General features: G+C 49.1%; 1 protein-coding gene across 1 annotated transcript in view; it reads left to right on the forward strand.

Annotated features, from left to right (window-relative positions):
- The window catches only part of LOC119435973 (anillin-like), an 87,057-nt gene that overhangs the window by 45,266 nt on the left and 21,348 nt on the right, over nt 1–20,443 (forward strand). The window contains 2 exon segments of the mRNA XM_049673109.1: nt 5,775–5,828; nt 7,920–7,995. Coding sequence (XP_049529066.1) covers nt 5,775–5,828; nt 7,920–7,995 — 130 coding nt within the window.

Raw genomic sequence — 20,443 nt, forward strand, 5'->3', positions numbered from 1 at the left:
CAAAATGGAACGCGTACAAGATCGCGCCCCTTATCGCGCTGCCGCGCAGCGAGACGCGCTTGCCACGGTGGCCTCGCGGCAAGGCGCTGACGCGCGGCAACTTGCCGCCCGCGGCATGACGCGCGCGTTTTTTGCCGCTAGCGTGGCCGTACCCTTAGACGCGGTCGTCGGCTCCTCTCGCACGTTTTCACTCGCACAAACAGTATACGGCGCGCGGCGACTGCGTTATCGCCCTTGGACTTTATACCGAATATCTATGAACCAAAACCAATTTTAGGGCCACAACGCGTCATAGACACCATCTTTATAGCAAACAGGAATCTCAAGGGCCATACTTTTGCTGGCGGAAACCGAAAATACGTCATAGTTGTCGCCCCCGGCACGTTGGGCGGCCAATGCCATCGTCAAGCCACCAAGCCAAGCGACATGAAAAGTCAAAATGGCCGCACGGACCGGTGCGGGGTGGCAGTTCGCAACGTATGATGCGGGAACGGTCCCACAGTTCCGACGCAACAGCGGGGTTACCAATGCATTGGGTTCTATGGGAGCTGTGCCGGGACTGGCCGAAAACGACATAACAGCCGGGAAAACGCAGCCCCCGGGAACGTAACAGCGGGGTTCTGCTGTAACACTATACGACGCTACGACGCCATCGTGACGCTCGCTCTTCATTTCCGATGCCTCGCGCTTGTGCGAAGCGACACGCGTCCACGCATCCGGTACCTGGTGTAACATTCCAACGATGAATGCTTCGACGAAAACGGAAAACGGGTGCGCGTTACAATTGAGGGCGCGTTAGAATCGAGTAAATACGGTAAGCGTTTTTTTTTTTCGAATTTTCGTGCCGAACCTGCATATAACGAAATCCTCTTTATAACGAATTTTTTCGGGAATTTTCAATTTCGTTATATCCAGGTTTAACTGTATAATGCGGCTTCCGCGGGAAAATCTCGCCGACAAGGGCAGTAGCGAGCATGCTTCTCAACGAGGTGCGCCCACCAATGGGAGAGGAGGCCAACGAGGGCGATGTGGAGGAGGAGCACGAGACGTGGAGCATGAGTGCAAGGGCGATAAAATCGTCGCCGCGCGCCGATATGCGAGTGAAAGCGCACGGGGGGGACGCGCGCCTTCGCGAAGAGCGAACACACAGCAGAGAGCAAACGCGACTTCCATTGCGCGAAAGGCCGTGGGGGTATGGGAGGGAGGGAGGGAGGGAGGGGGTGGGGGGCGACGCTGTGCTGCGGCACCAAATGCGTATCTTGCAACTGGGGCAAGGGGAACCGGCCACGCAACTTCCCACACGAAAAGAGCAAAGCGGGAAGGCAGCACGGGAGGGAGGGAGGGGGGGGGGGGCTTTTACTCTGCCAACAAATGAACAAGTGCGTTCCGGCCTGTGCCGGCTGTCGGTGTTGTCGCGCGCACCGTATCTTGACAGCGATCTCCACACAGATCTGACCTTCGTATGCGCTGCGCTTACGCCGCTCAGTTTCTGTCGAAGCGATAGACCGCACGAACTGTCGCTGGCTGCGGCGGCCGCGTTTCCCCACGCCCGCGCTTTGACAGTGGCTGTCTGCGATCGAGTCTATTCATGGTTGCTTGTGCGCGTTGACACCACGCTTGTTAATTCAGTTAGTAAGCGAATGTGTCAAGTTTATGCAGCCGATAAAACTACTATCCCTACTCCTTATAGCTCTCTACTAATTTGCTATCGCAATTGATGCTTCGCCTTTCCAGCGAAACTGAGTCATTTTTTTTTAAATTATTATTTTTTCTGCTTCATGCAAAGATCATGGGTACTTGGACATTAACCTTTCAACGTTCGTAAATTTAAACTGATACTAAACTCCCAGTCCCACGCTTCGATTCTCGGATGCGCACGGCTGCTTGGTCTACATGTTTTGCATACGTGCAGGGCTTGAAAATCGTTGTTTTGGTTATAGTGCGGTACCACTTATAGGGCAGATATTCACAACTCCGGCGACTTACGTTATAAGCGGTCTACACTGTACTTAGTAAAGTCTTTGTAGTGTTCAGTGACATTAGCCACACGTTGCGCCAAGTGGTAACTTTGTCAAGATCATCTTGCAATGCGCGGTTGTCGGTACCAGTGAGGATTGGGCGATAAATGACAATCGTCAGCAAAAAGGCGAATGTTAAAAGAAAGATTAGCCGGTAAATCATTAATATATATAAGGAAGAGAAGGGGCCCAGGAACTGTGCCTTGGGGCACTCTGGGGAGAACAGGGCGGAACAGGGAGGAGGAGTGGTTGTTAGGATACACAAACTGTTGTCTGTTAGTCAAGAAATTTCGTATCTAGTCTAAAACGAGGACTAAGGTGCAAGTAAGAAAGTTTTGGGAGAAGCCGTTCATGCGGAACTTTGTCAAACGCCTTTTCGAAATCTAAAAAGAGGACATCAACTGGGATGTTTTGATCAAGGTTAGACCTTATGTCATTTATAAATATAGTGCTAATTGGCTATCACAAGATAAACCTTTACGGAAGCCATGCTGGTTAGGGTGGAAGAAATTGACAGACGTTAGGAATGTATTAATGTGGGAGTAAAGTACATGTTCCACTAATTTTGAACAGACGCTGGTTAGAGAAATTGGGCGGTAACTACTACATGATAATGAAGGATTACTACTACATGATAATGAAGGATTACTACTACATGATTATGATGGTTTTTATTCACATGTTCATAAAAAACAGGAAGGGTAAGAAACACTAAGAAAGGGCATGAAGGCAGTGAATAGTGAGTGAGAGTACATAGATGGTATGGGTAAAAAGTCCACAGGCAAGGGCACAAGAAGGGCCGAGCAGGGCTCAAAAATGGTTGACATCGGCTGTCTGATGGTAGCCGAGGCAATAACCGGGGTGACATGATTATGTGAGCCACAAAGGCGCATACAAACTAGCGTAACAATGTGCGCAGCGCACCGCTGGTGATAAAATGCAGCTGTGGCAGGCCGGTCACACCAACTGGCGGCGTGCCGCTGTGGCATTCATGTGACAGCATAGACTCCTCGCCCCTTCTCAAACTATCCGTCAGCTCCGTCCGGGAGCTGATGCATGCAGACGATAGTGCGAAACGAGTTTCCAGCTGACACCGGATGCGAGTACAAAACGAGCAATCAAGTGGGTCCGCATCAAACCAGTTTCCCGCGCACACAGAAGTGGCCGCTTTCATTGGTCTCCTTCATCCGCGGCACACGCGCAAAAAAATCGGTCCAGGACCGATCCCTCTCGCGGCAAAAAAAAACCTGCTGTGCGGCTGCTTGCACGGCGCGTGTTTTGCTGGCGGCGGCGCGCCGGGCGCGTTTGTGTATGTGTCTTAAGTGTACATTGCATTTGCTTTACGTTACGTGTGTGATACCACTGGAGTCAGATATATTGCATCGGTCTGTCTCCTCTGACCATGATTTCAACAGAGCGAGTCATGTGCCAAACTTCTTTCTCGTCCCTTGTTCCTAGTCTAATCCAACAAATTATACTTGCTGCCTGTCATTCAGTGCTGGCCGAAAACATTTAGCTAGAAACTCCGTACTCAGTACTGAAACTTGCCAAGAAAAATTTTCTGGTGCGTTGCCTGTAGGCAATACTCGTCCATAAAGGGTTAATAGCTAACCTTAAACACAACCACTATTGTAACAATAAACATTCATAATTATTTTAATGTGCAATCATACACAGTGTCAGTATACACCAGGTTAGATGTAAAATTCATGCTGCACATTACTGCGGCAATCCTAAAAAAAAACTGGTCAACCTAAAACAGCTGTAGTAATGTTCACATTCACTTTGATTCTGCCCAATTTTCAATACAGATGCACAGTTAATGTTTTGGTCATTCCGGTCAATCTGAAATATTTATCTTGTTTTGAAAAAAGGTGTGAGCAATGTGTACTGAGGTTTTCTGTTGAGCACTAGACGTGCTTCCTTTGATATCGGCTTTCAGGCACCTCATAAGGCATTCTTTGCTACCGCTATATTCAGCTTTGAGGCACAACAAAAGAAGAATGTGTTAAGTTTCAGATTTTTTTTTTTTTTTTTGTATCTTGCAAGGGTTCTCTTACTGGGTTCTTTGCCCGATGCAGCATCAACATTTTTTTCATTTGGGCAGGCATAAGATCTGCACCTTTGGAGCACATACTTGTTAAATCCACCGCGCATTCCTGGCTCACCACTGTAAGCTGTATTAAGAGACTGGAAGTGAGCAGTAAGCAATGGAAAATTTTGATAAGCTGATAAATTGCCCGATTTCCATGTGTGATAAAAGTAAGCCTACCCCCCTCCCCATACTGCCCTCTTCCCTGCTTTCATCATCATCATTATCAGCCTATATTTATGTCCACTGCAGGACGAAGGCCTCTCCCTACGATCTCCAATTACCCCTGTCTTGCGCTAGCATATTCCAACTTGCGCCTGCGAATTTCCTAACTTCATCATCCCACCTGGTTTTCTGCCGTCCTCGACTGCGCTTCCCTTCTCTTGGTATCCATTCTGTAACCGTAATGGTCCACCGGTTATCCATGCTACGCATTACACAGCCTGCCCAGCTTCATTTCTTCCGCTTAATGTCAACTAGAATATCGTCTATCCCCATTTGTTCTCTTATCCACACCGCTCTCTTCCTGTCTCTTAACGTTACTCCTAAGATTTTTCGTTCCATCGCTCTTTGTGCGGTCCTTAACTTGTTCTTGAGCTTCTTTGTCGACCTCCAAATTTCTGCCCCATATGTTAGCACCCTGCTTTATAAGTCCCTAATTTTTCTCAGGCTTGGAACTTGGCAAGTATGCCTCCAACTACAAGTACAGATCACCTACATAAAACCCTGGACAAACTGTGAAGTGTGGAAGTTGTGTGATAGCTCAGTGGGTAGCACACCTGGCTCCCACCTGCACATTGTCGCATAGCATTAGCTCAATTCCCTGTGGTGGTTGTACGCAAGGTTTGGTTTTCTTCAGCACATGGTGATAGTGAAAACGGGGAGAGGGTGAAGTGAGCGGGTGCCCAAAGATGATGGCACGGTAATGACACGTTGATGACTATGGTGGCATCGTTTGGATGATGGTGTTAGAGAGGACACGTGGGTGGGTCAACAAAGCTAACTCAGTATTAGCTAACTGCTGTTGCTGTAAAATAAATGTTAATGTTTTAGATCATACATGGTGTGAAGACAAACAGGTGAATACCTAGCTGAATATTTCACAGAACAGAAAGGTAAACTTATTCCTGAATCGTGACCCGCCGTGGTTGCTCAGTGGCTACGGTGTTGGGCTGCTGAGCACGAGGTCGCGGGATCGAATCCCGGCCACGGCGGCCGCATTTCGATGGGGGCGAAATGCGAAAACACCCGTGTACTTAGATTTAGGTGCACGTTAAAGAACCCCAGGTGGTCCAAATTTCCGGAGTCCCCCACTACGGCGTGCCTCATAATCAGAACTGGTTTTGGCACGTAAAACCCCATAATTTATTCCTGAATCGTGATGGGCAAACCACCGTGTGAGCAAGTGTGTGCCCGGAAGCCCCATTGAAACCTTGTGAGCACAAATGGAGGCAGGGTTAAGTGAGTCACAACCGCAGATGCTTGCAGTGTGTGCTCCACTAAATGTAAGATGTGCCTTGTATATAAGCATGGGGGTTTTATTATTTTGCCACAAGATGCTATTGCTTGGGAAATGTTATTGTTGTCCATTGGTGCTAATATAATTGCCGTTAGCTCTTTCGTGTTCACAAAAGTAATCTGTGAATGTTTCACCTTCCTTCCAGCAAACTAAAAAAGAAACCTTGCCACACCATCGCAAGTATCGCATTGGTGGAAAGGTATGTTTTAGTGCAGTTACATTATTTTTGTGCCCTTCCTGTGTTTCAGAAGATTCGCAAAAGCCATGTGTACACATTTCAGTTGTCTTTTATTGTTGGATGGGCCATTGTCTTTTACAACAGGTTTTCCTCTCATAGCAAGAAATAGCTCTCCTGTAGTTCACACCAGCTTCATTGCTACAATTCAGTCCTAAACTGAAGTTTGCTACTGATGTTATTTTTGGTGTATTGGGGCTTTGTCAGGTGTCCTGATACAAAGACTTTCTTGGCCCTTGGCCCAAAGACACTTTCTTGGCTTCTGCCAAAAACCACTATACTTGCATCTATTTCATATTGGCCATGTATACATAGCCCCAGGAAGCACCTTTTCCTTTTTTTTTTTTCTGCTGCTCTGATCATGCTTTTAGGTTGTGAATTTCCGCTAAGTATAAGCCAAAAAATGTGATCACTCTTTCAGATGTTTCAGCAGAATAATACTATACTACTGATACGATTACCACCTGTGCCACCAATAGTGCAGTAGCAACCTTCCTTATTGCTCATCAGGAGTTACATTTACTAAAGCACTGTTTAAGACATTACGTTGTCTTTATGTTGGCATATATGATGTACAACTAATAAGAATATTCAATATGAATCAAGCCACAATAATAAAGCAATAGGGAGTTAAGATTTTGTCTACCCAAAGTTAGGGGATGCAAACTGCCTGGCATACAGAAGAATGCATTAAGGTACTCTGAAGAATGCAAGCAGGGTGTGGCACTTTGGGTGCCATTTGCGTACCCAAAGCCATTTGCGTACGCAAAATCTAAAACTCCCTAATATTTTTTAGTGTTCCTGGAGTGTAGCCTTCAACTCTTCACAAAGCAAAGAAAAAATAGAAATAATAAAAAAAAGTTAGAACCTGAAAAATTCATATTTTTTTTTTTTACTGTCTTCAAAGCAGGGAATGCTGTTTACTGAAGAAAACGAAATAAACCCTGCTTGACCCGCCATGGTTGCTTAGTGGCTGTGGTGTTAGGCTGCTGAGCATGAGGTTGCGGGATCGATTCCCGGCCACGGTGGCCGCATTTCGATGGGGGCGAAGTGCAGAAAACACCCGTGTACTTAGATTTAGCTGCACGTAAAGAACCCCAGGTGCTCCAAATTATTCCCGAGTCCTCCATTATTGTGTGCCTCATAATCAGATCGTGGCTTTGGCACGTAAACCCCCATAATTTAACCAATGCTTGACAGCTGGTGCAAGTAAAGGCTGGTTGTGCAAAAAGCAATTCAAGTGGAAGTGACTTGCACAAATTGAACGAAGTTAACCATAAACATTGGCGCATTAATAGTGTAGCCTGTAAAATAAGCCACAGAAATTGACTTATGCTGGCCTTCAAATTATGTGCTACTTCTTTAGTATAGTAATTACTTTAATGACTTTCACTTTAGAGTTAGGCCATACTAATTATACCTTAGTACTACTGAATAAGATGAAGTAAAGAACCAAGAAATGAAGGAATATTTTACCTCTGGCTAGGCAGTATGTAAAGAAAAGTTGTGCAATCATTGCTAATTAAGCTTTTGCTGACCACGTTTTCTAAGCACTGCAAGTAAGTGCACTTGCAGTCAAATTCTTTCACATGTGGCTTTATTGGTAGAGATCACTGAGTGCTTTCTGTGTTAATTGGAATAGCCAGGTGGTAAATGCGTAAAATTGAAACAGTGAAGATGTGCCACAATGTGAACAAGAAAGCAACCTTTTAAACACCTCTGCCACTTCATGCCTTGAGCAGTGTGCTGCAATCCTAAATCATCATAGGGAGCCTTTGGCAATAGCCAATTATTTTTAAATTTCAGAGGCTGAATTTTCAATTAGAATAGGATTTTGCTTAAAGCATTTATCTCGTATTGTGAAATTTGTATGCTCGCATCTTTGTGTTTGGACATGTAACTGTGTGTGTCAATGTAACTGTTATGCCTGATAGCCACAGATTTCTATTGACGGAAGTTCTCAACTTGTCTGTACAGCTCATACTTGTATTGAGTCTTTATTCTAGTTTTTCACTAATTTCTTTAACGAACAAACTTTGTGTCACACCCATACAGGATGGCAAGCACAAATTGACACCTAAAAGCAGCAGCAAAGGAAGTGTTAGCAAGTCTACCCTGTCTCCTGCAACTGGTAAGGTGATGCCTCATGCTGTAGGCTTCTTGGCAGAATTTGCTCAGCTGAAGTTAGGCCATGTTTTTGTTAGTAAGAAAGGAATTTATGTTCTTTATGGAGCCCTTTAAACACAGCCATGAAAATATGTATGTACTGTGCAAATATATGTTGCTGACTAGATATTACAATAGAGTAATAGTTTGCTCTTATATAGTGAGGCTGCCAGCAGTAACATACCAGCTTAGTAAATTTGGCTCATTTTCTGCCATGGCAGTGAGTAGCGTTGACTAACAAGTTCTAGGCTAGGTTACATATATGCAGCAGAAATACTCAAGCAAATGGAGGTGGAAAGGGTTGTTGGAGTAATAGCTCAATAAGGCAATAAAGGCAATTTCGCCTTTGTTCACTTTTGTTTTCTGCCCCTTTACCAAGGACCTTAAGTTGCTCACAGATTTAAAAGGACACTAAATAAAAAAAATGATTTCACATTTATTAGTAAATTACCCCTCTACAATATCAAAAAGGCCACTTTTGTTACAAGGAGAGGCTTGGTAAGCCATAAAAGACTCAACAAACTTAACATGTGGCGACGCCACCTCAACGTTTCTCGCACAAGCTTGCCGTGACGTAATACATTTTGAGTGTCTTCTAGGGCCTAGCAAATTGTTTATTGGTAAAAGTTTACTACATAGTATTCTAAAGGAGATAAAAATTGAACTTGGCAAGTTTCAAGAACATTTACTGAGCCAACGAGGCCTAAATACGAAAAAATGCTTTGAAACCTGTGACTTCACATTGACGACCCGTTGCTGGGGTTTTGCTGCAAACTTTGGCCTCTTTTATCTCTTCTAATAATCAACCTGTTATCGCTAAATTAACAATAATATAATTTTAAAATAATACTTTGTCAGTCTAAACCGAATTAGTGCTTCTTTTTACCATCCCTCTAACCTTAAAGTTATTACATTAGAACCCCGCTGATACGTTTTTCACGGGACTGTAAAAAAAAAACGTAAGAGCTGGGAAACGCAAGAGCTGGGAAACAGGAAAAATTAAGAAATGGAAGTACCGTAAAATTCCAAGCAAGCGCCCCCCCCCCCTCCCGGAACGGCGCGAAAATTTGAAGTTGGCAGTGAAGTTGGGGGGGGCTCTTGCACGGGTGGGGGCGCTTGCTCGGAATTTTACGGTAGTGTTGAACTGCACACAATATTATTTTAATTCTTACGTGTCAAAAGTCGTAGTTTCGCTCGACAGCCGAAGTATCTATTGCGATAGCAAATTAGTAGACAGCCATACAAAGTAAGAATAGTATAGTTTTATCGTCCGTGTAAACTTGTAAACATTCGCTTATTATCTATATTAACAAGCATAGTGTCAGCGCCCACAGGTAAACATGAACACATCACACTCAATGAGCGCGGACACGCGCTGTCAAACGCTGGCGTGAGGAACTTAAGCACCGCTGCAGAAGCGAGCGAAGTGACCTTCGTGCTGTTGTCTATCGCTTCTACGCAAACTGAGCACCGAGAACACACAGCGCGCACAAAGCTACGAGCCGCCGACGCATCTACACTGCGTAGACTCTGCCCCCAACGTAGATCGCGTTCAAGATACGCCGCCACGCAGTACGCAGTTGATGCCAGAGTACAGTACAACGCCGCCCGCTATCCCTACCCCCTCGCTCCCTCGCCGGTGCCTCGAGCGCAACAGAAAAAGGTGCACTTCCTCCCTGCTTTTCTTCCTTTCGCGTGCGAGATTTAGACGTGGTCGTCGGCTCCCCTCGCACGCTTTCAGTCGCACATACGGCATACGGCGCGCGGCGACGGCGTTATCGTCCTTGGACCTTATACGGAACATCTATGAGCCAAAACCAATTTCCGGGCTGCAACGCGTCATAGGTACCATCTTTAAATAGCAAATACGGATCTCAAGGGCCATGCTTTTGCTGGCGGAAACTGAAAATGCGTCATAAGTGTCGCCCCGGCACTTTGGACGGTCAATGCCATCGTCAAGCAACCAAGCCAAGTGACATGAAAAGTCAAAATGGCCGCTCGGGCCGGCGCGGGGTGGCAGTTCGCAACGTATCGTGCGGAAACGGTCCCACAGTTGCGACGTAACAGCGGGGTTACCAATGCATTGGGTTCTATGGGAGCTGTGCCGGGACCGGCCGAAAATGACGTAACAGCCGGGAAAACGCAGCACCCGGGAACGTAACAGCGGGGTTCTAGTGTAGATACTATAAGAAAAATTTTTAAATCTTCCATATCTTTTCGCTTTTCTTAGCATTACTGTCTGTTACATTTAATGGTTTCTTAAGTATTGAGCACCCTGGATCCCATTATTCTTCTTGCACATTGCTGGGAACTTTTATGTATGGCACGTCCTATCTTGGAGGCAATCTGTGCTGGGTTCGAAGGCTAGCCAACCGGAGGTAGCTGATGGCCCTGTGTGGGCTGTGTTCTCATGTGCCTAGTTCGCGTTGAAGCGAGAGGCAGCACGAAGGAGAATTTGCTCATTGCTGCTGCTGCTGCTGCTGCTGCCGCTATTCATCACGCCAACATTCTGACAGCAAGTGTGTGTGGTTATCGAGTGAGATGTGTTCGTGTTTGCCTGTGCGTGTGTGACAACATGCTTGTTAATGTAGTTAGTAAACGAATGCTTACAGCAGTTTATGCAGCTGATAAAACAACTAAACTTACTTCGTATAACTGTAATAATTTGCTATCGCAACCAACTTTTTTGTTAACGTAGCAAATATGTTCTTGTTCAACAAGGGTTTTTAACATGTTTAGTGTGGCATACTTCTTGAAGTCTCAATTCCTGTGCATGATGGCCCATCAGTGGGTCACTTGTCACATTCCTCTGGGTGTTGTGACCCACTGGTCAGTCAACATGAAGTTGTGCTCCTTGAAACATCCTCAAGGTGTAGAAAGATGGCACAACACGTCAGATTAGAAGCAACAAGTATTTTTCCTCGCCATCGATTTCTAGCAACTAAGTCGCTTGCACACAGGAGAAAAGTCCTGCACAGGGGGAATAACTACCATGGCGCACTCGTGACCCACGTTGCCGTAAACATGTTAATGAATGTTGGAATGAAAGATCGTACTAGTCTCTGAATGGACAAACTTTATTGCATTATAAAGTACCTAAAGATCAGAATAAGCTATCACATGATAGTCTATGCAAGAAAATTAGTACAGTGCAAACTTGTTCATTTTGATTTCATGGGGCTGGAAAAAATACCTAAGGTTTATGGATGTGGAATCATCAAGTGAACAAATAAAACAATTCATGAATGTTGACACACGTACTACAACACGCGTGTAGCGTAATCCCCCCGCGGCAGAAGTGACGTCTCGGAGCGTCTAAATGTCATCACTGGGAGGGTGACACTTCTTCATTCGTGTATCGTGCACGATATTATTACGATAACATCGAAAGATGTTGAAGAGACGAGCCGCCGCGCGAAAGACGACGAAGTGTGTCTGTGCTCTTGGTGCGAGCGATTGTGGGCCTGGCTGTCTGGCTTCTGTGTAAATAGCCTGTAAATAGCCTCTTTCGTCTGTGTCCTTTCACACGTAACATTCTGGTGGAGGTTAGCGATCCCCGTCCTCACCACGGAACTCCGAAGTGGTCGGTACATCGAGCTTGTCACCATGCCCCCCGGTGACGAGACCGCCTCTGCAACGGCTTCGGCTCGCCCGACTACGCCTATCGTCACGGTTGCCCAACATCGCGACCCTGGTGTGTTCTCTGGCCTGGAGGGACAGGATGTTGACGAGTGGATCAAGCTCTATGAACACGCCAGTGCTAATAACAGGTGGGACCCAACCATTATGCTCGCCAATGTCATCTTTTATCTCGGCGGCACCCCACGCGTGTGGCACCAAACGCATGACGACGAGTTCACCAGTTGGGACACTTTCAAAGAACAGCTTCGGGAACTGTTCGGCGACCCTCTTGGGCGCAAGGTTGCCGCGAGGAAGGCTCTTGCGTCTCGTGTGCAGACCTCTACAGAGCCGTATGTTTCATACATCCTCGACGTCTTGGCTCTATGCCGCAAAGCTGACGATAATATGTCCGAAGCAGATAAAGTGGCCCATGTGCTAAAAGGCATTGCCGACGACGCTTTCAATTTGCTTGTTTTCGGCAACGTCTCGACTGTCGACGCCATCATAAAGTAATGCCGTTTGGATTATGCAATGCCCCGGCCACCTTTGAGCATATGATGGACTCCTTGCTCCAAGGTTTTAAATGGTCCACGTGTCTCTGTTACCTCGACGACGTCATCGTCTTCTCGCCAACGTTCGACTCTCACCTTGAGCGTCTAACAGCTATACTTGATGTATTTCGAAAGGCGAAGCTGCAACTCAACTCGTCCAAATGTCGTTTTGGCCGCCGCCAAATTACTGTTCTGGGCCATCTCGTCGACGCTTCCGGAGTGCAGCCTGATCCCGACAAAACTCGCGCCGTCCGAGACTTTCCGGTTCCGAAGACAGCCGCAGACGTTCGCAGTTTTGTTGGGCTATGCTCGTACTTTCGTCGTTTTGTTCAGGATTTCGCGGCAATTGCTAGACCCCTCACTAATCTTTTGAAGAAAGGCGTACAATTTTCGTGGGGTACTTCAGAAGCCACCGCCTTCTCTCGTCTCGTCACTCTTCTCACCTCACCGCCCATTCTCGCTCACTTCGACCCTGATGCCCATACAGAATTGCGTACAGATGCCAGCGGTCATGGTGTAGGTGCCGTCTTAGCCCAGCGTCAGCGTGGCCAGGATCGCGTTATTCCTTACGCAAGCCGCCTCCTATCACCATCGGAGCGCAACTATTCCATTACGGAAAGAGAATGCCTTGCTGTTGTCTGGGCAGTTGTGAAGTTCCGCCCTTACCTTTACGGTCGCCCTTTCTCTGTCGTCACTGACCATCATGCTCTCTGGTGGCTCTCATCGCTCAAAGATCCTACAGGCCGGCTTGGTCGATGGGCTTTGAGGCTACAAGAATTTTCATATTCCGTGGTGTACAAGTCTGGCCGCCTGCACCAAGACGCTGACAGCTTGTCGCGTTACCCTGTTGACGACTCTGACTCCTCCAATACTGACAGTGCTGCTTCCGTTTTCTCAGTATCCCAGCTCCTTCATTTCGCCGACGAGCAACGTCGTGATGCCTACACCAGAGCACTCATCGACCGTTTGGAACACTCTCCGGCCGATACTACTCTATGCCTCTTCGTACTCCGCGACGGTACTCTATACCGTCGTAACCTTCATCCGGACGGCTCCGAGTTCCTACTTGTAGTCCCTAAACACCTCCGCTCAACCGTTCTAGAAGAGCTTCACGACGCCCCAACGGCAGGACACCTCGGCGTCTCTCGAACCTATGACCGAGTACGTCGCCGTTTTTTCTGGCCGGGCCTTGCCCGTTCCGTACGGCGTTATGTCGCTGCTTGTGAACTTTGCCAACGACGCAAGAAGCCTTCCCAGCTCCCCGCTGGTTACCTGCAGCCGCTCGACATCCCTGCCGAGCCCTTTCATCGTGTTGGCTTAGACCTTCTCGGCCCCTTTCCGGAATCTACATCAGGAAACAAGTGGATAGCCGTCGCTGCGGACTACGCGACCCGCTACGCCGTAACACGTGCTCTTCCGACCAGTTGCGCTACTGACGTCGCGGACTTCCTCCTCCACGATATCATTTTGATGCATGGTGCTCCGCGTCAAATGCTCACCGACCGTGGCCGTACGTTCTTGTCCAAAGTCATTGACGACATCATGCGTGCCTGCTCAATACAGCACAAAATTACCACCTCCTACCACCCACAAACGAACGGCCTCACTGAGCGTTTGAACCGCACGCTTACAGACATGCTATCGAAGTACGTTTCCGCCGACCACCGCGACTGGGACCTCGCTCTACCTTACATTACCTTTGCATACAACTCTTCCCGTCTCGAAACTGCTGGCTTTTCCCCGTTTTACCTATTGTATGGCCGCGAACCGACGCTACCACTAGACACTGTGCTCCCGTTCCCCACAGCTTCAACTAGCGATTATGCCTGTGATGCAATCGCCCGTGCTGACCATGCTCGCCAACTTGCGCGTGCTCGTCTGCAAGTGTCTCAAGAAAAACAGAAACAACGCTACGACCTCCGTCACCGTGATGTGCATTTTACGCCCGGCACCCTCGTGTTGCTTTGGTCACCATCGCGTAAAGTTGGCCTTTGTGAAAAACTCCTCTCCTGTTACACAGGCCCATATCGCGTGCTCCGCCAAGTGACCGATGTCACCTACGAAATCGTTCTAGCCACGCCCACTACGTCCTCCGCTGTGACCACCAGTGATATTGTCCACGTCGCCCGGCTCAAACCCTACACCTCTCCAAGCACCTTGGATATTTAACAGCACCGTGACAGCGCTTTTGCCGCCGGGGGGGGGGTAGTATTACGATAACATCGAAAGATGTTGAAGAGACGAGCCGCCGCGCGAAAGACGACGAAGTGTGTCTGTGCTCTTGGTGCGAGCGATTGTGGGCCTGGCTGTCTGGCTTCTGTGTAAATAGCCTGTAAATAGCCTCTTTCGTCTGTGTCCTTTCACACGTAACAATATCACTGGACTGGGAAGCAGATGGGGCGTCAGGGGCAATTTCGTAGGTGACGGGAGTCACGGCACGAAGCACTCGGTATGGGCCTGTGTAGCGAGACAGCAGTTTTTCTGACAGGCCGACGTGACGGAGACCACAGAAGCACCAAAGAACCAGGCGGGAAGTGCACGTCTCGGTGGCGCCGGTCGTACAAACGCCTTTGACTCTCTTGGAAGTCCAGAAGGCGTTCACAGGCAATTTTCCTTGCGTGGGCAGCGCGGGCAATGGCGTCAAGTGCATATTCACTGGTCGGTGCCGCATGAACAGGGAGGGTTGTATCGAGGGGCAGTTCTGGTTCTCGGCCGAACAGAAGGAAAAATGGGGAATAACCAGGTGGTGTCGTGGCGTGAGGAATTATGCGCAAACGTGACAGACGGTAGAGCGGGGTTCCAGTCAGTGTGGTCTGAAGAGACATACTTCATGAGCATGTCTGTGAGAGTGCAATTGAGATGCTCTGTGAGGCTATTTGTTTACAGATGGTATGACGTGGATAGCTTGTGCATCGTTGCGCAGGACTGCAGGATGTCTGCGATAACTTTTGATAGGAATGTCCGGCCACGGTTTGTGAGAAGTCGTGGAACTCCATGTAATAAAATCATGTTGCGTAGAAGAAAATTGTCGACAGCTGTGGCGCAGCTTGTAGGAAGCGCTCAGGTGATGGCGTAGCGCATGGCGTAATCCGTGGCCACAGTGATCCACCTGTTCCCTAAGGTAGGTAGAGGAAAAGGGCCAAGTAAGTCCAAACCAACCCGAAAGAATGGCTCCTTGGGAATGTTCAGAGGTTGAAGGAACCCAGCAGGGAGTGTCGATGGTTTCTTGCGTTGCTGGCATTTCTCACACGTTGCTATGTATCTTCGAACGGAGCGAGCAAGCCCAGGCCAAAAGAAGCGCCGGCGGATCCGGCATAGGTACATGACACACTGAGGGGGCCGGCGGTGGGGAGGTCCTGAAGTTTGTGGAGAACAGCCGAGCGAAGGTGTTTAGGGATCACAAGGAGTAATCGTGGGCTGTCGGGCGGAACGTGGCGGTAGGGTACACCATCTTGAAGTATGAATAAGTGAAGGGAACTGTCAAGTGATGATTCCAGGCGGTCAATGATGATACGCAAGGACGGGTTACGGCGCTGCTCGTCGGCGACATGGAGCAGTTGGAAAACAATGCAGGTGTTGGTATCAACATCAGACGTAGCGGTCGGGTCTTCGACTGGGTAGTGAGAGAGGCAGTCTGCGTCCTGGTGTTGGCATCCCGTCTTGTAAGTCACTGTGTAGGTGTATTCTTGTAGTCAGAGGGCCCAACGACCAAGCCGGCCAGTAGGATGCCAACAGACCGCATGATGGTCTGTGATTACCTAGAAGGGCTTGCCATATAAATATGGGTGGAACTTTAACACAGCCCAGACGAGAGCAAGACATTCGCGCTCGGTAATCGAATAGTTGCGCTCTGCAGTTGTCAGGAGCCGGCTAGCGTAGGCTATAATACGATCGTGTCCATGTTGGCGTTGCGCTAAGATGGTTTCGTCCACATAACCACTGGCATCGGTTCGGACCTCTGCAGGTGCGGTCGGGTCAAAATGGGCCAAGACAGGTGGATTGGTGAGAATGATGATAAGGCGTGAAAATGCGGCAGCCTGAGGGGAACCCCACGTAAAAGGCACGTCTTTCTTCAGAAGTTCAGTGAGCGGTCGAGCGATTGCTGCGAAATCTTTCACGAACCGTCTGAAATAAGAACAGAGCCCCACAAAACTCCAGACGTCTTTGACAGACTGAGGTACAGGAAAACCCGTTGCTGCTCGAACCTTCTCCGGGTCAGGTTGTACGCCAGAAGCCTTGACGTGATGGCCTAGCACTGTAATCTGTCGGTGCCCGAAGTGGCACTTCGATGAGTTTAATTGGAGCCCAGCCTCACGGAAGACGCCAAGGTAGCTGCGACGCGCTCAAGGTGTGTCTCAAAGGTAGGAGAAAACACAAGAACGTCATCGAGATAACAAAGGGAAGTTGACCATTTGAAACCTTGAAGCAGAGAGTCCATCAGAGAGACCTTGAAGCAGAGAGTCCATCCACGTTCGAACGTGGCGGGGGCATTGCATAGACCGAACGGCATAACCTTAAATTGGTAGACGCCATCTGGAGTGACGAAAGCAGTCTATTCTTGGTCTTGCTTATCTACGGAAATCTGCCAATAACAAGATCGAAGGTTTATGGATGAAAAGTATTTGGCACCATGAAGACAAGAGCGTTGTCGATTCGTGGTAAAGGGTAAACATCCTTTTTAGCGATTCGGTTTAGGTGGCGGTAATCAACGCAGAAATGCCACGTGCCATCTTTCTTTTTAACGAGCATGACCGGCGACACCCAAGGGCTCGACGACGGCTCAACAATGCCTTGAGCGAGCATCTTGTGTGCCTCCTGCTGAATAACTTGCCACTCTGCCGTGGACACGTGATACGGTCAGTGATGAATGGGAACAGCATCAACAGTTTTATCCGATGCTTAACAAGGGACGTTTGACCCACTGGTCGATTGTCAGTGGGAAATATGTTGCGTTGGGAAGGCAAAAGGCGATATAGGGCGGCTACTTGAGCAGTGTGAATTCCGGAGTGACCATGGGATGTAATGTGCTGTCGAGGTTCATGGCATCCTGCGGGTAATCTGGAGGATCTAGAGACGTGTTGGCTACAAAAGCAGTGATGTGGTCGTCTGTCACTGACCGGAGCGTGGCCACCGCTATGCCTTCAAGTAACACTTGCTTCGTCAAGCCAAAATTAATAACTGGAGGTACATCTGATTAGCGGAAAGGGCTACGACGGGGAGTGTGGCACAGAGATGTCGCGCGCCAGGAGAACATCAAGAATAGGTGCGGCGACATAATCGCCATCAGGCACGGTTGCCGTTGAGGCCAATTCGACGAAGGTTAAGGTTTTTGGAGGTAAGCAAACAAACGCTGTAGTGCAGAGGGTGTTCGGTTGTTCGGGGCAAATGTCTGAAAGAAGAGGAAGCTCGAGTCACAGCGTACTGGCAGAACAGTCGATGAGGGCAGAATGCGTCGTCAGAAAGTCGAGCCCGAAGATTAGGTCATGAGGGCAACTGGTCAGCACGGTGAACAGGACTAGAACTTGGCGGCCAGCAAATCCTATGCGAGCAGTGCACATACCACCGACGGCAACAGTGGCGCCATCAGTGACGCGTATGGCTCGAGTGGTGGCAGGCGTAAGAACTTTTTTGAGGCGACGACAGGTGAGCTCATTATGGACACTTGGGCTCCAGTATCAACCAATGCCATCAACGGAACGCCATCTGTGTCTACTTCAATTAGGTTCATGTTCATGAGGAGCGTCAACGGAGGATTTGGACAGGACGAGCATGATGCAGCACTACCTCAAAGAATTTTCCATCAGGCGGGTTGGCGTGGAAAAGTGGCGTGGTTGGGGTGACGGGGAGCGACGGCGATCGCACGGAGGAGTGGCTGTCAGGGGCATCAGAAGCAGGGTACAGACGGCGAGGTGAATAACGGCGAGCGTTGGCGTATGGGCGAGGAGCAGGGAATGAGCTCCAGTATGGCGGCATCCAGGGGGTGCAGCAGTGGTGGGATACACGACCAACGCAGTGGCAGCGGAAGCATATCGGTTTGTCGTCTGGGGTTTGCCATTCAGCAGGATTGCGGGGTCTGGGAGCGAAATACTGGTCATTGCAGGTAGTGGCCATGGGAATGGGTCCCGAATCAGGTCGGGAGACAGCAGGCGGTAGGGATGCCAAGGTTTGCAATTTCTTGCCGCACAACTGCTTGAATAACGGAAATGGACGGGGGCGCTTGATCAAATGTACCGTCTAGTGGTCGTGGGTAAAGTGGGGCCGGATTCGCCACTTCAAGCTCTCGGCAAACGATACGCCTGACATTCTCTTGATATAGTCGTGTCGTGGTAAGATCAAAGCAAGAGGACGTGGCAGGTGTGCCAGGAAAACTGTGGGACGATGCGGCGGCATTCTTTGACGATGGCTTCGACAGTAGAAATGTCGTTATAAACGAGCAAGTTGAAGGCATCGTCCGTGATTTCCTTTAGTATATGGCCCACCTTGTCAACCTCGGTCATGTGCTTGTCGACTTACCGGCAAAGCGCGAGCACTTCCTGTATGTAGGAGACATACGATTCGGTCGACGACTGGACGCGGGTGGCAAGCTCCTTTTGCGCAGCCTGTTGGCGACCTGACGGGTTGCCAAATAGCTCGCGAAGTCTTCCTGTATGTAGGAGACATACGATTCGGTCGACGACTGAACGCGGGTGGCAAGCTCCTTTTGCGCAGCCTGTTGGCGACCTGACGGGTTGCCAAATAGCTCGCGAAGTCTCTCTTTGAAGATGTTCCAGCTGGAGAGCTTGGCCTCTTGGGTGTGAAACCAGACACGTGGTGCCCCGTCCAGATAAAAAGTTCACATTGGCAAGCATGATGGTAGGATCCCAGTGATGGCTTTGACTAATACACTCATACATGCTGAGCTTGCCATTGTCGTCGACGTCAACGCCATTTTGGGTGGAGAATGTCCTAGGATCACGGAGACTGGGAACTGTAATGTACGTTGTGGTTGGCGCTGCAGGAGTAGCTGGAGACTGCGTGTTTCCATCGGAAGCCATGGCTGAGAAGGCGACGGTGTGGCTGCTTCGAAGCTCTGTGGTGAGGACGGGGAACGTTCCACCTCCACCATGATGTTACGTGAAGGGCGAGTCAGTTAAACGAGAAACTATTTACAGATTAAATTTACAGCAGCAGTTGCAGCGCTGACCGGTTGGATTCACAGCGCGAGCCCAGTTCGTTCTTTCTCCTCATTGCTGAAGTGATGGTGCTTGCGCGCCTCGTTCAAACGACCAAATACAACACGCGTGTAGCAATATGCACCCATACACAAGCACTAATACAGTATAGACCACTTATAATGTAACCGCTTATAGTGCTGGACCGGATATAGTGCGATCTTTTCAGACTCCCATTAATTTTCCCATAGCACTCCATGTATACACGTATCGCTTATAGTGCAGTTGCGGGAAACGAAATACCGGTTACAGTGCGGCTGCCTGGGAGTACGGAAGTCAGTAGAGACGGCGTACACTCCCCTCAAACGGGCGCCCCAAGGAGTGCTCGAGGAAGAAAGAGAGACGAAGTGGAGGAGAAGGGCATGTGGTGCGAACGAACAGCCAGTGAGGCTGAAACCAGAATCTTGAGTGCGAGTCGTGAAATATCACAGCACGCATAGCGTGCGAGGGCGACGAAACTGCTAACGCCAGCCAACGCTCGCTTCACGATAACGGCAGTAAATGAAACTTCAGGGAGCGGGCGGCGCCGGCACAGCACGGCGAAGGGCGCACGCGGAGACCGTGGAATGTGAGGGAGGAGGGCGGCAGGGAAGCGGATTTAGCCTCGGCAACTCCGCCACTTCGTCGGCTCCCCTCGCCCTCCCTCGTAGCTCCCTCACTTTCGACTGTCACCGTGCGCGCCCGCCGCCGTGCAGGCACCGCCGCTCCAGCCAGCCCAGCGCCAGCTCCCCGAAGTTTCGTTTTCTGCTGTTATCGGAAAGCGGGCGTTTGCCGGTGTCAGCAGTTTCGTTACACAGTAGTTTTCGTTGGCCGGCCTGGGACAGCGCCGCTGCTTCCCTCTGCGCCTAACCGCAACGTGCAAGGTCAACAGGTGACTAGAAAGTAGAGGAAGCATAAAGGAGAAAGAAGGGTTCACTGCCATTTTGTACGCGAGGCTACGGTAGCGTGGCTGAGACATCAGCACGTACACGTATCTTCTGGCGCAGCACAGAATCGGCGACCTTGCCATTTGAGAGGGTGAAATTTGTGC

This window comes from Dermacentor silvarum, chromosome 1 (genome assembly GCF_013339745.2).
Source record: "Dermacentor silvarum isolate Dsil-2018 chromosome 1, BIME_Dsil_1.4, whole genome shotgun sequence".
Lineage (NCBI taxonomy): Eukaryota > Metazoa > Arthropoda > Arachnida > Ixodida > Ixodidae > Dermacentor > Dermacentor silvarum.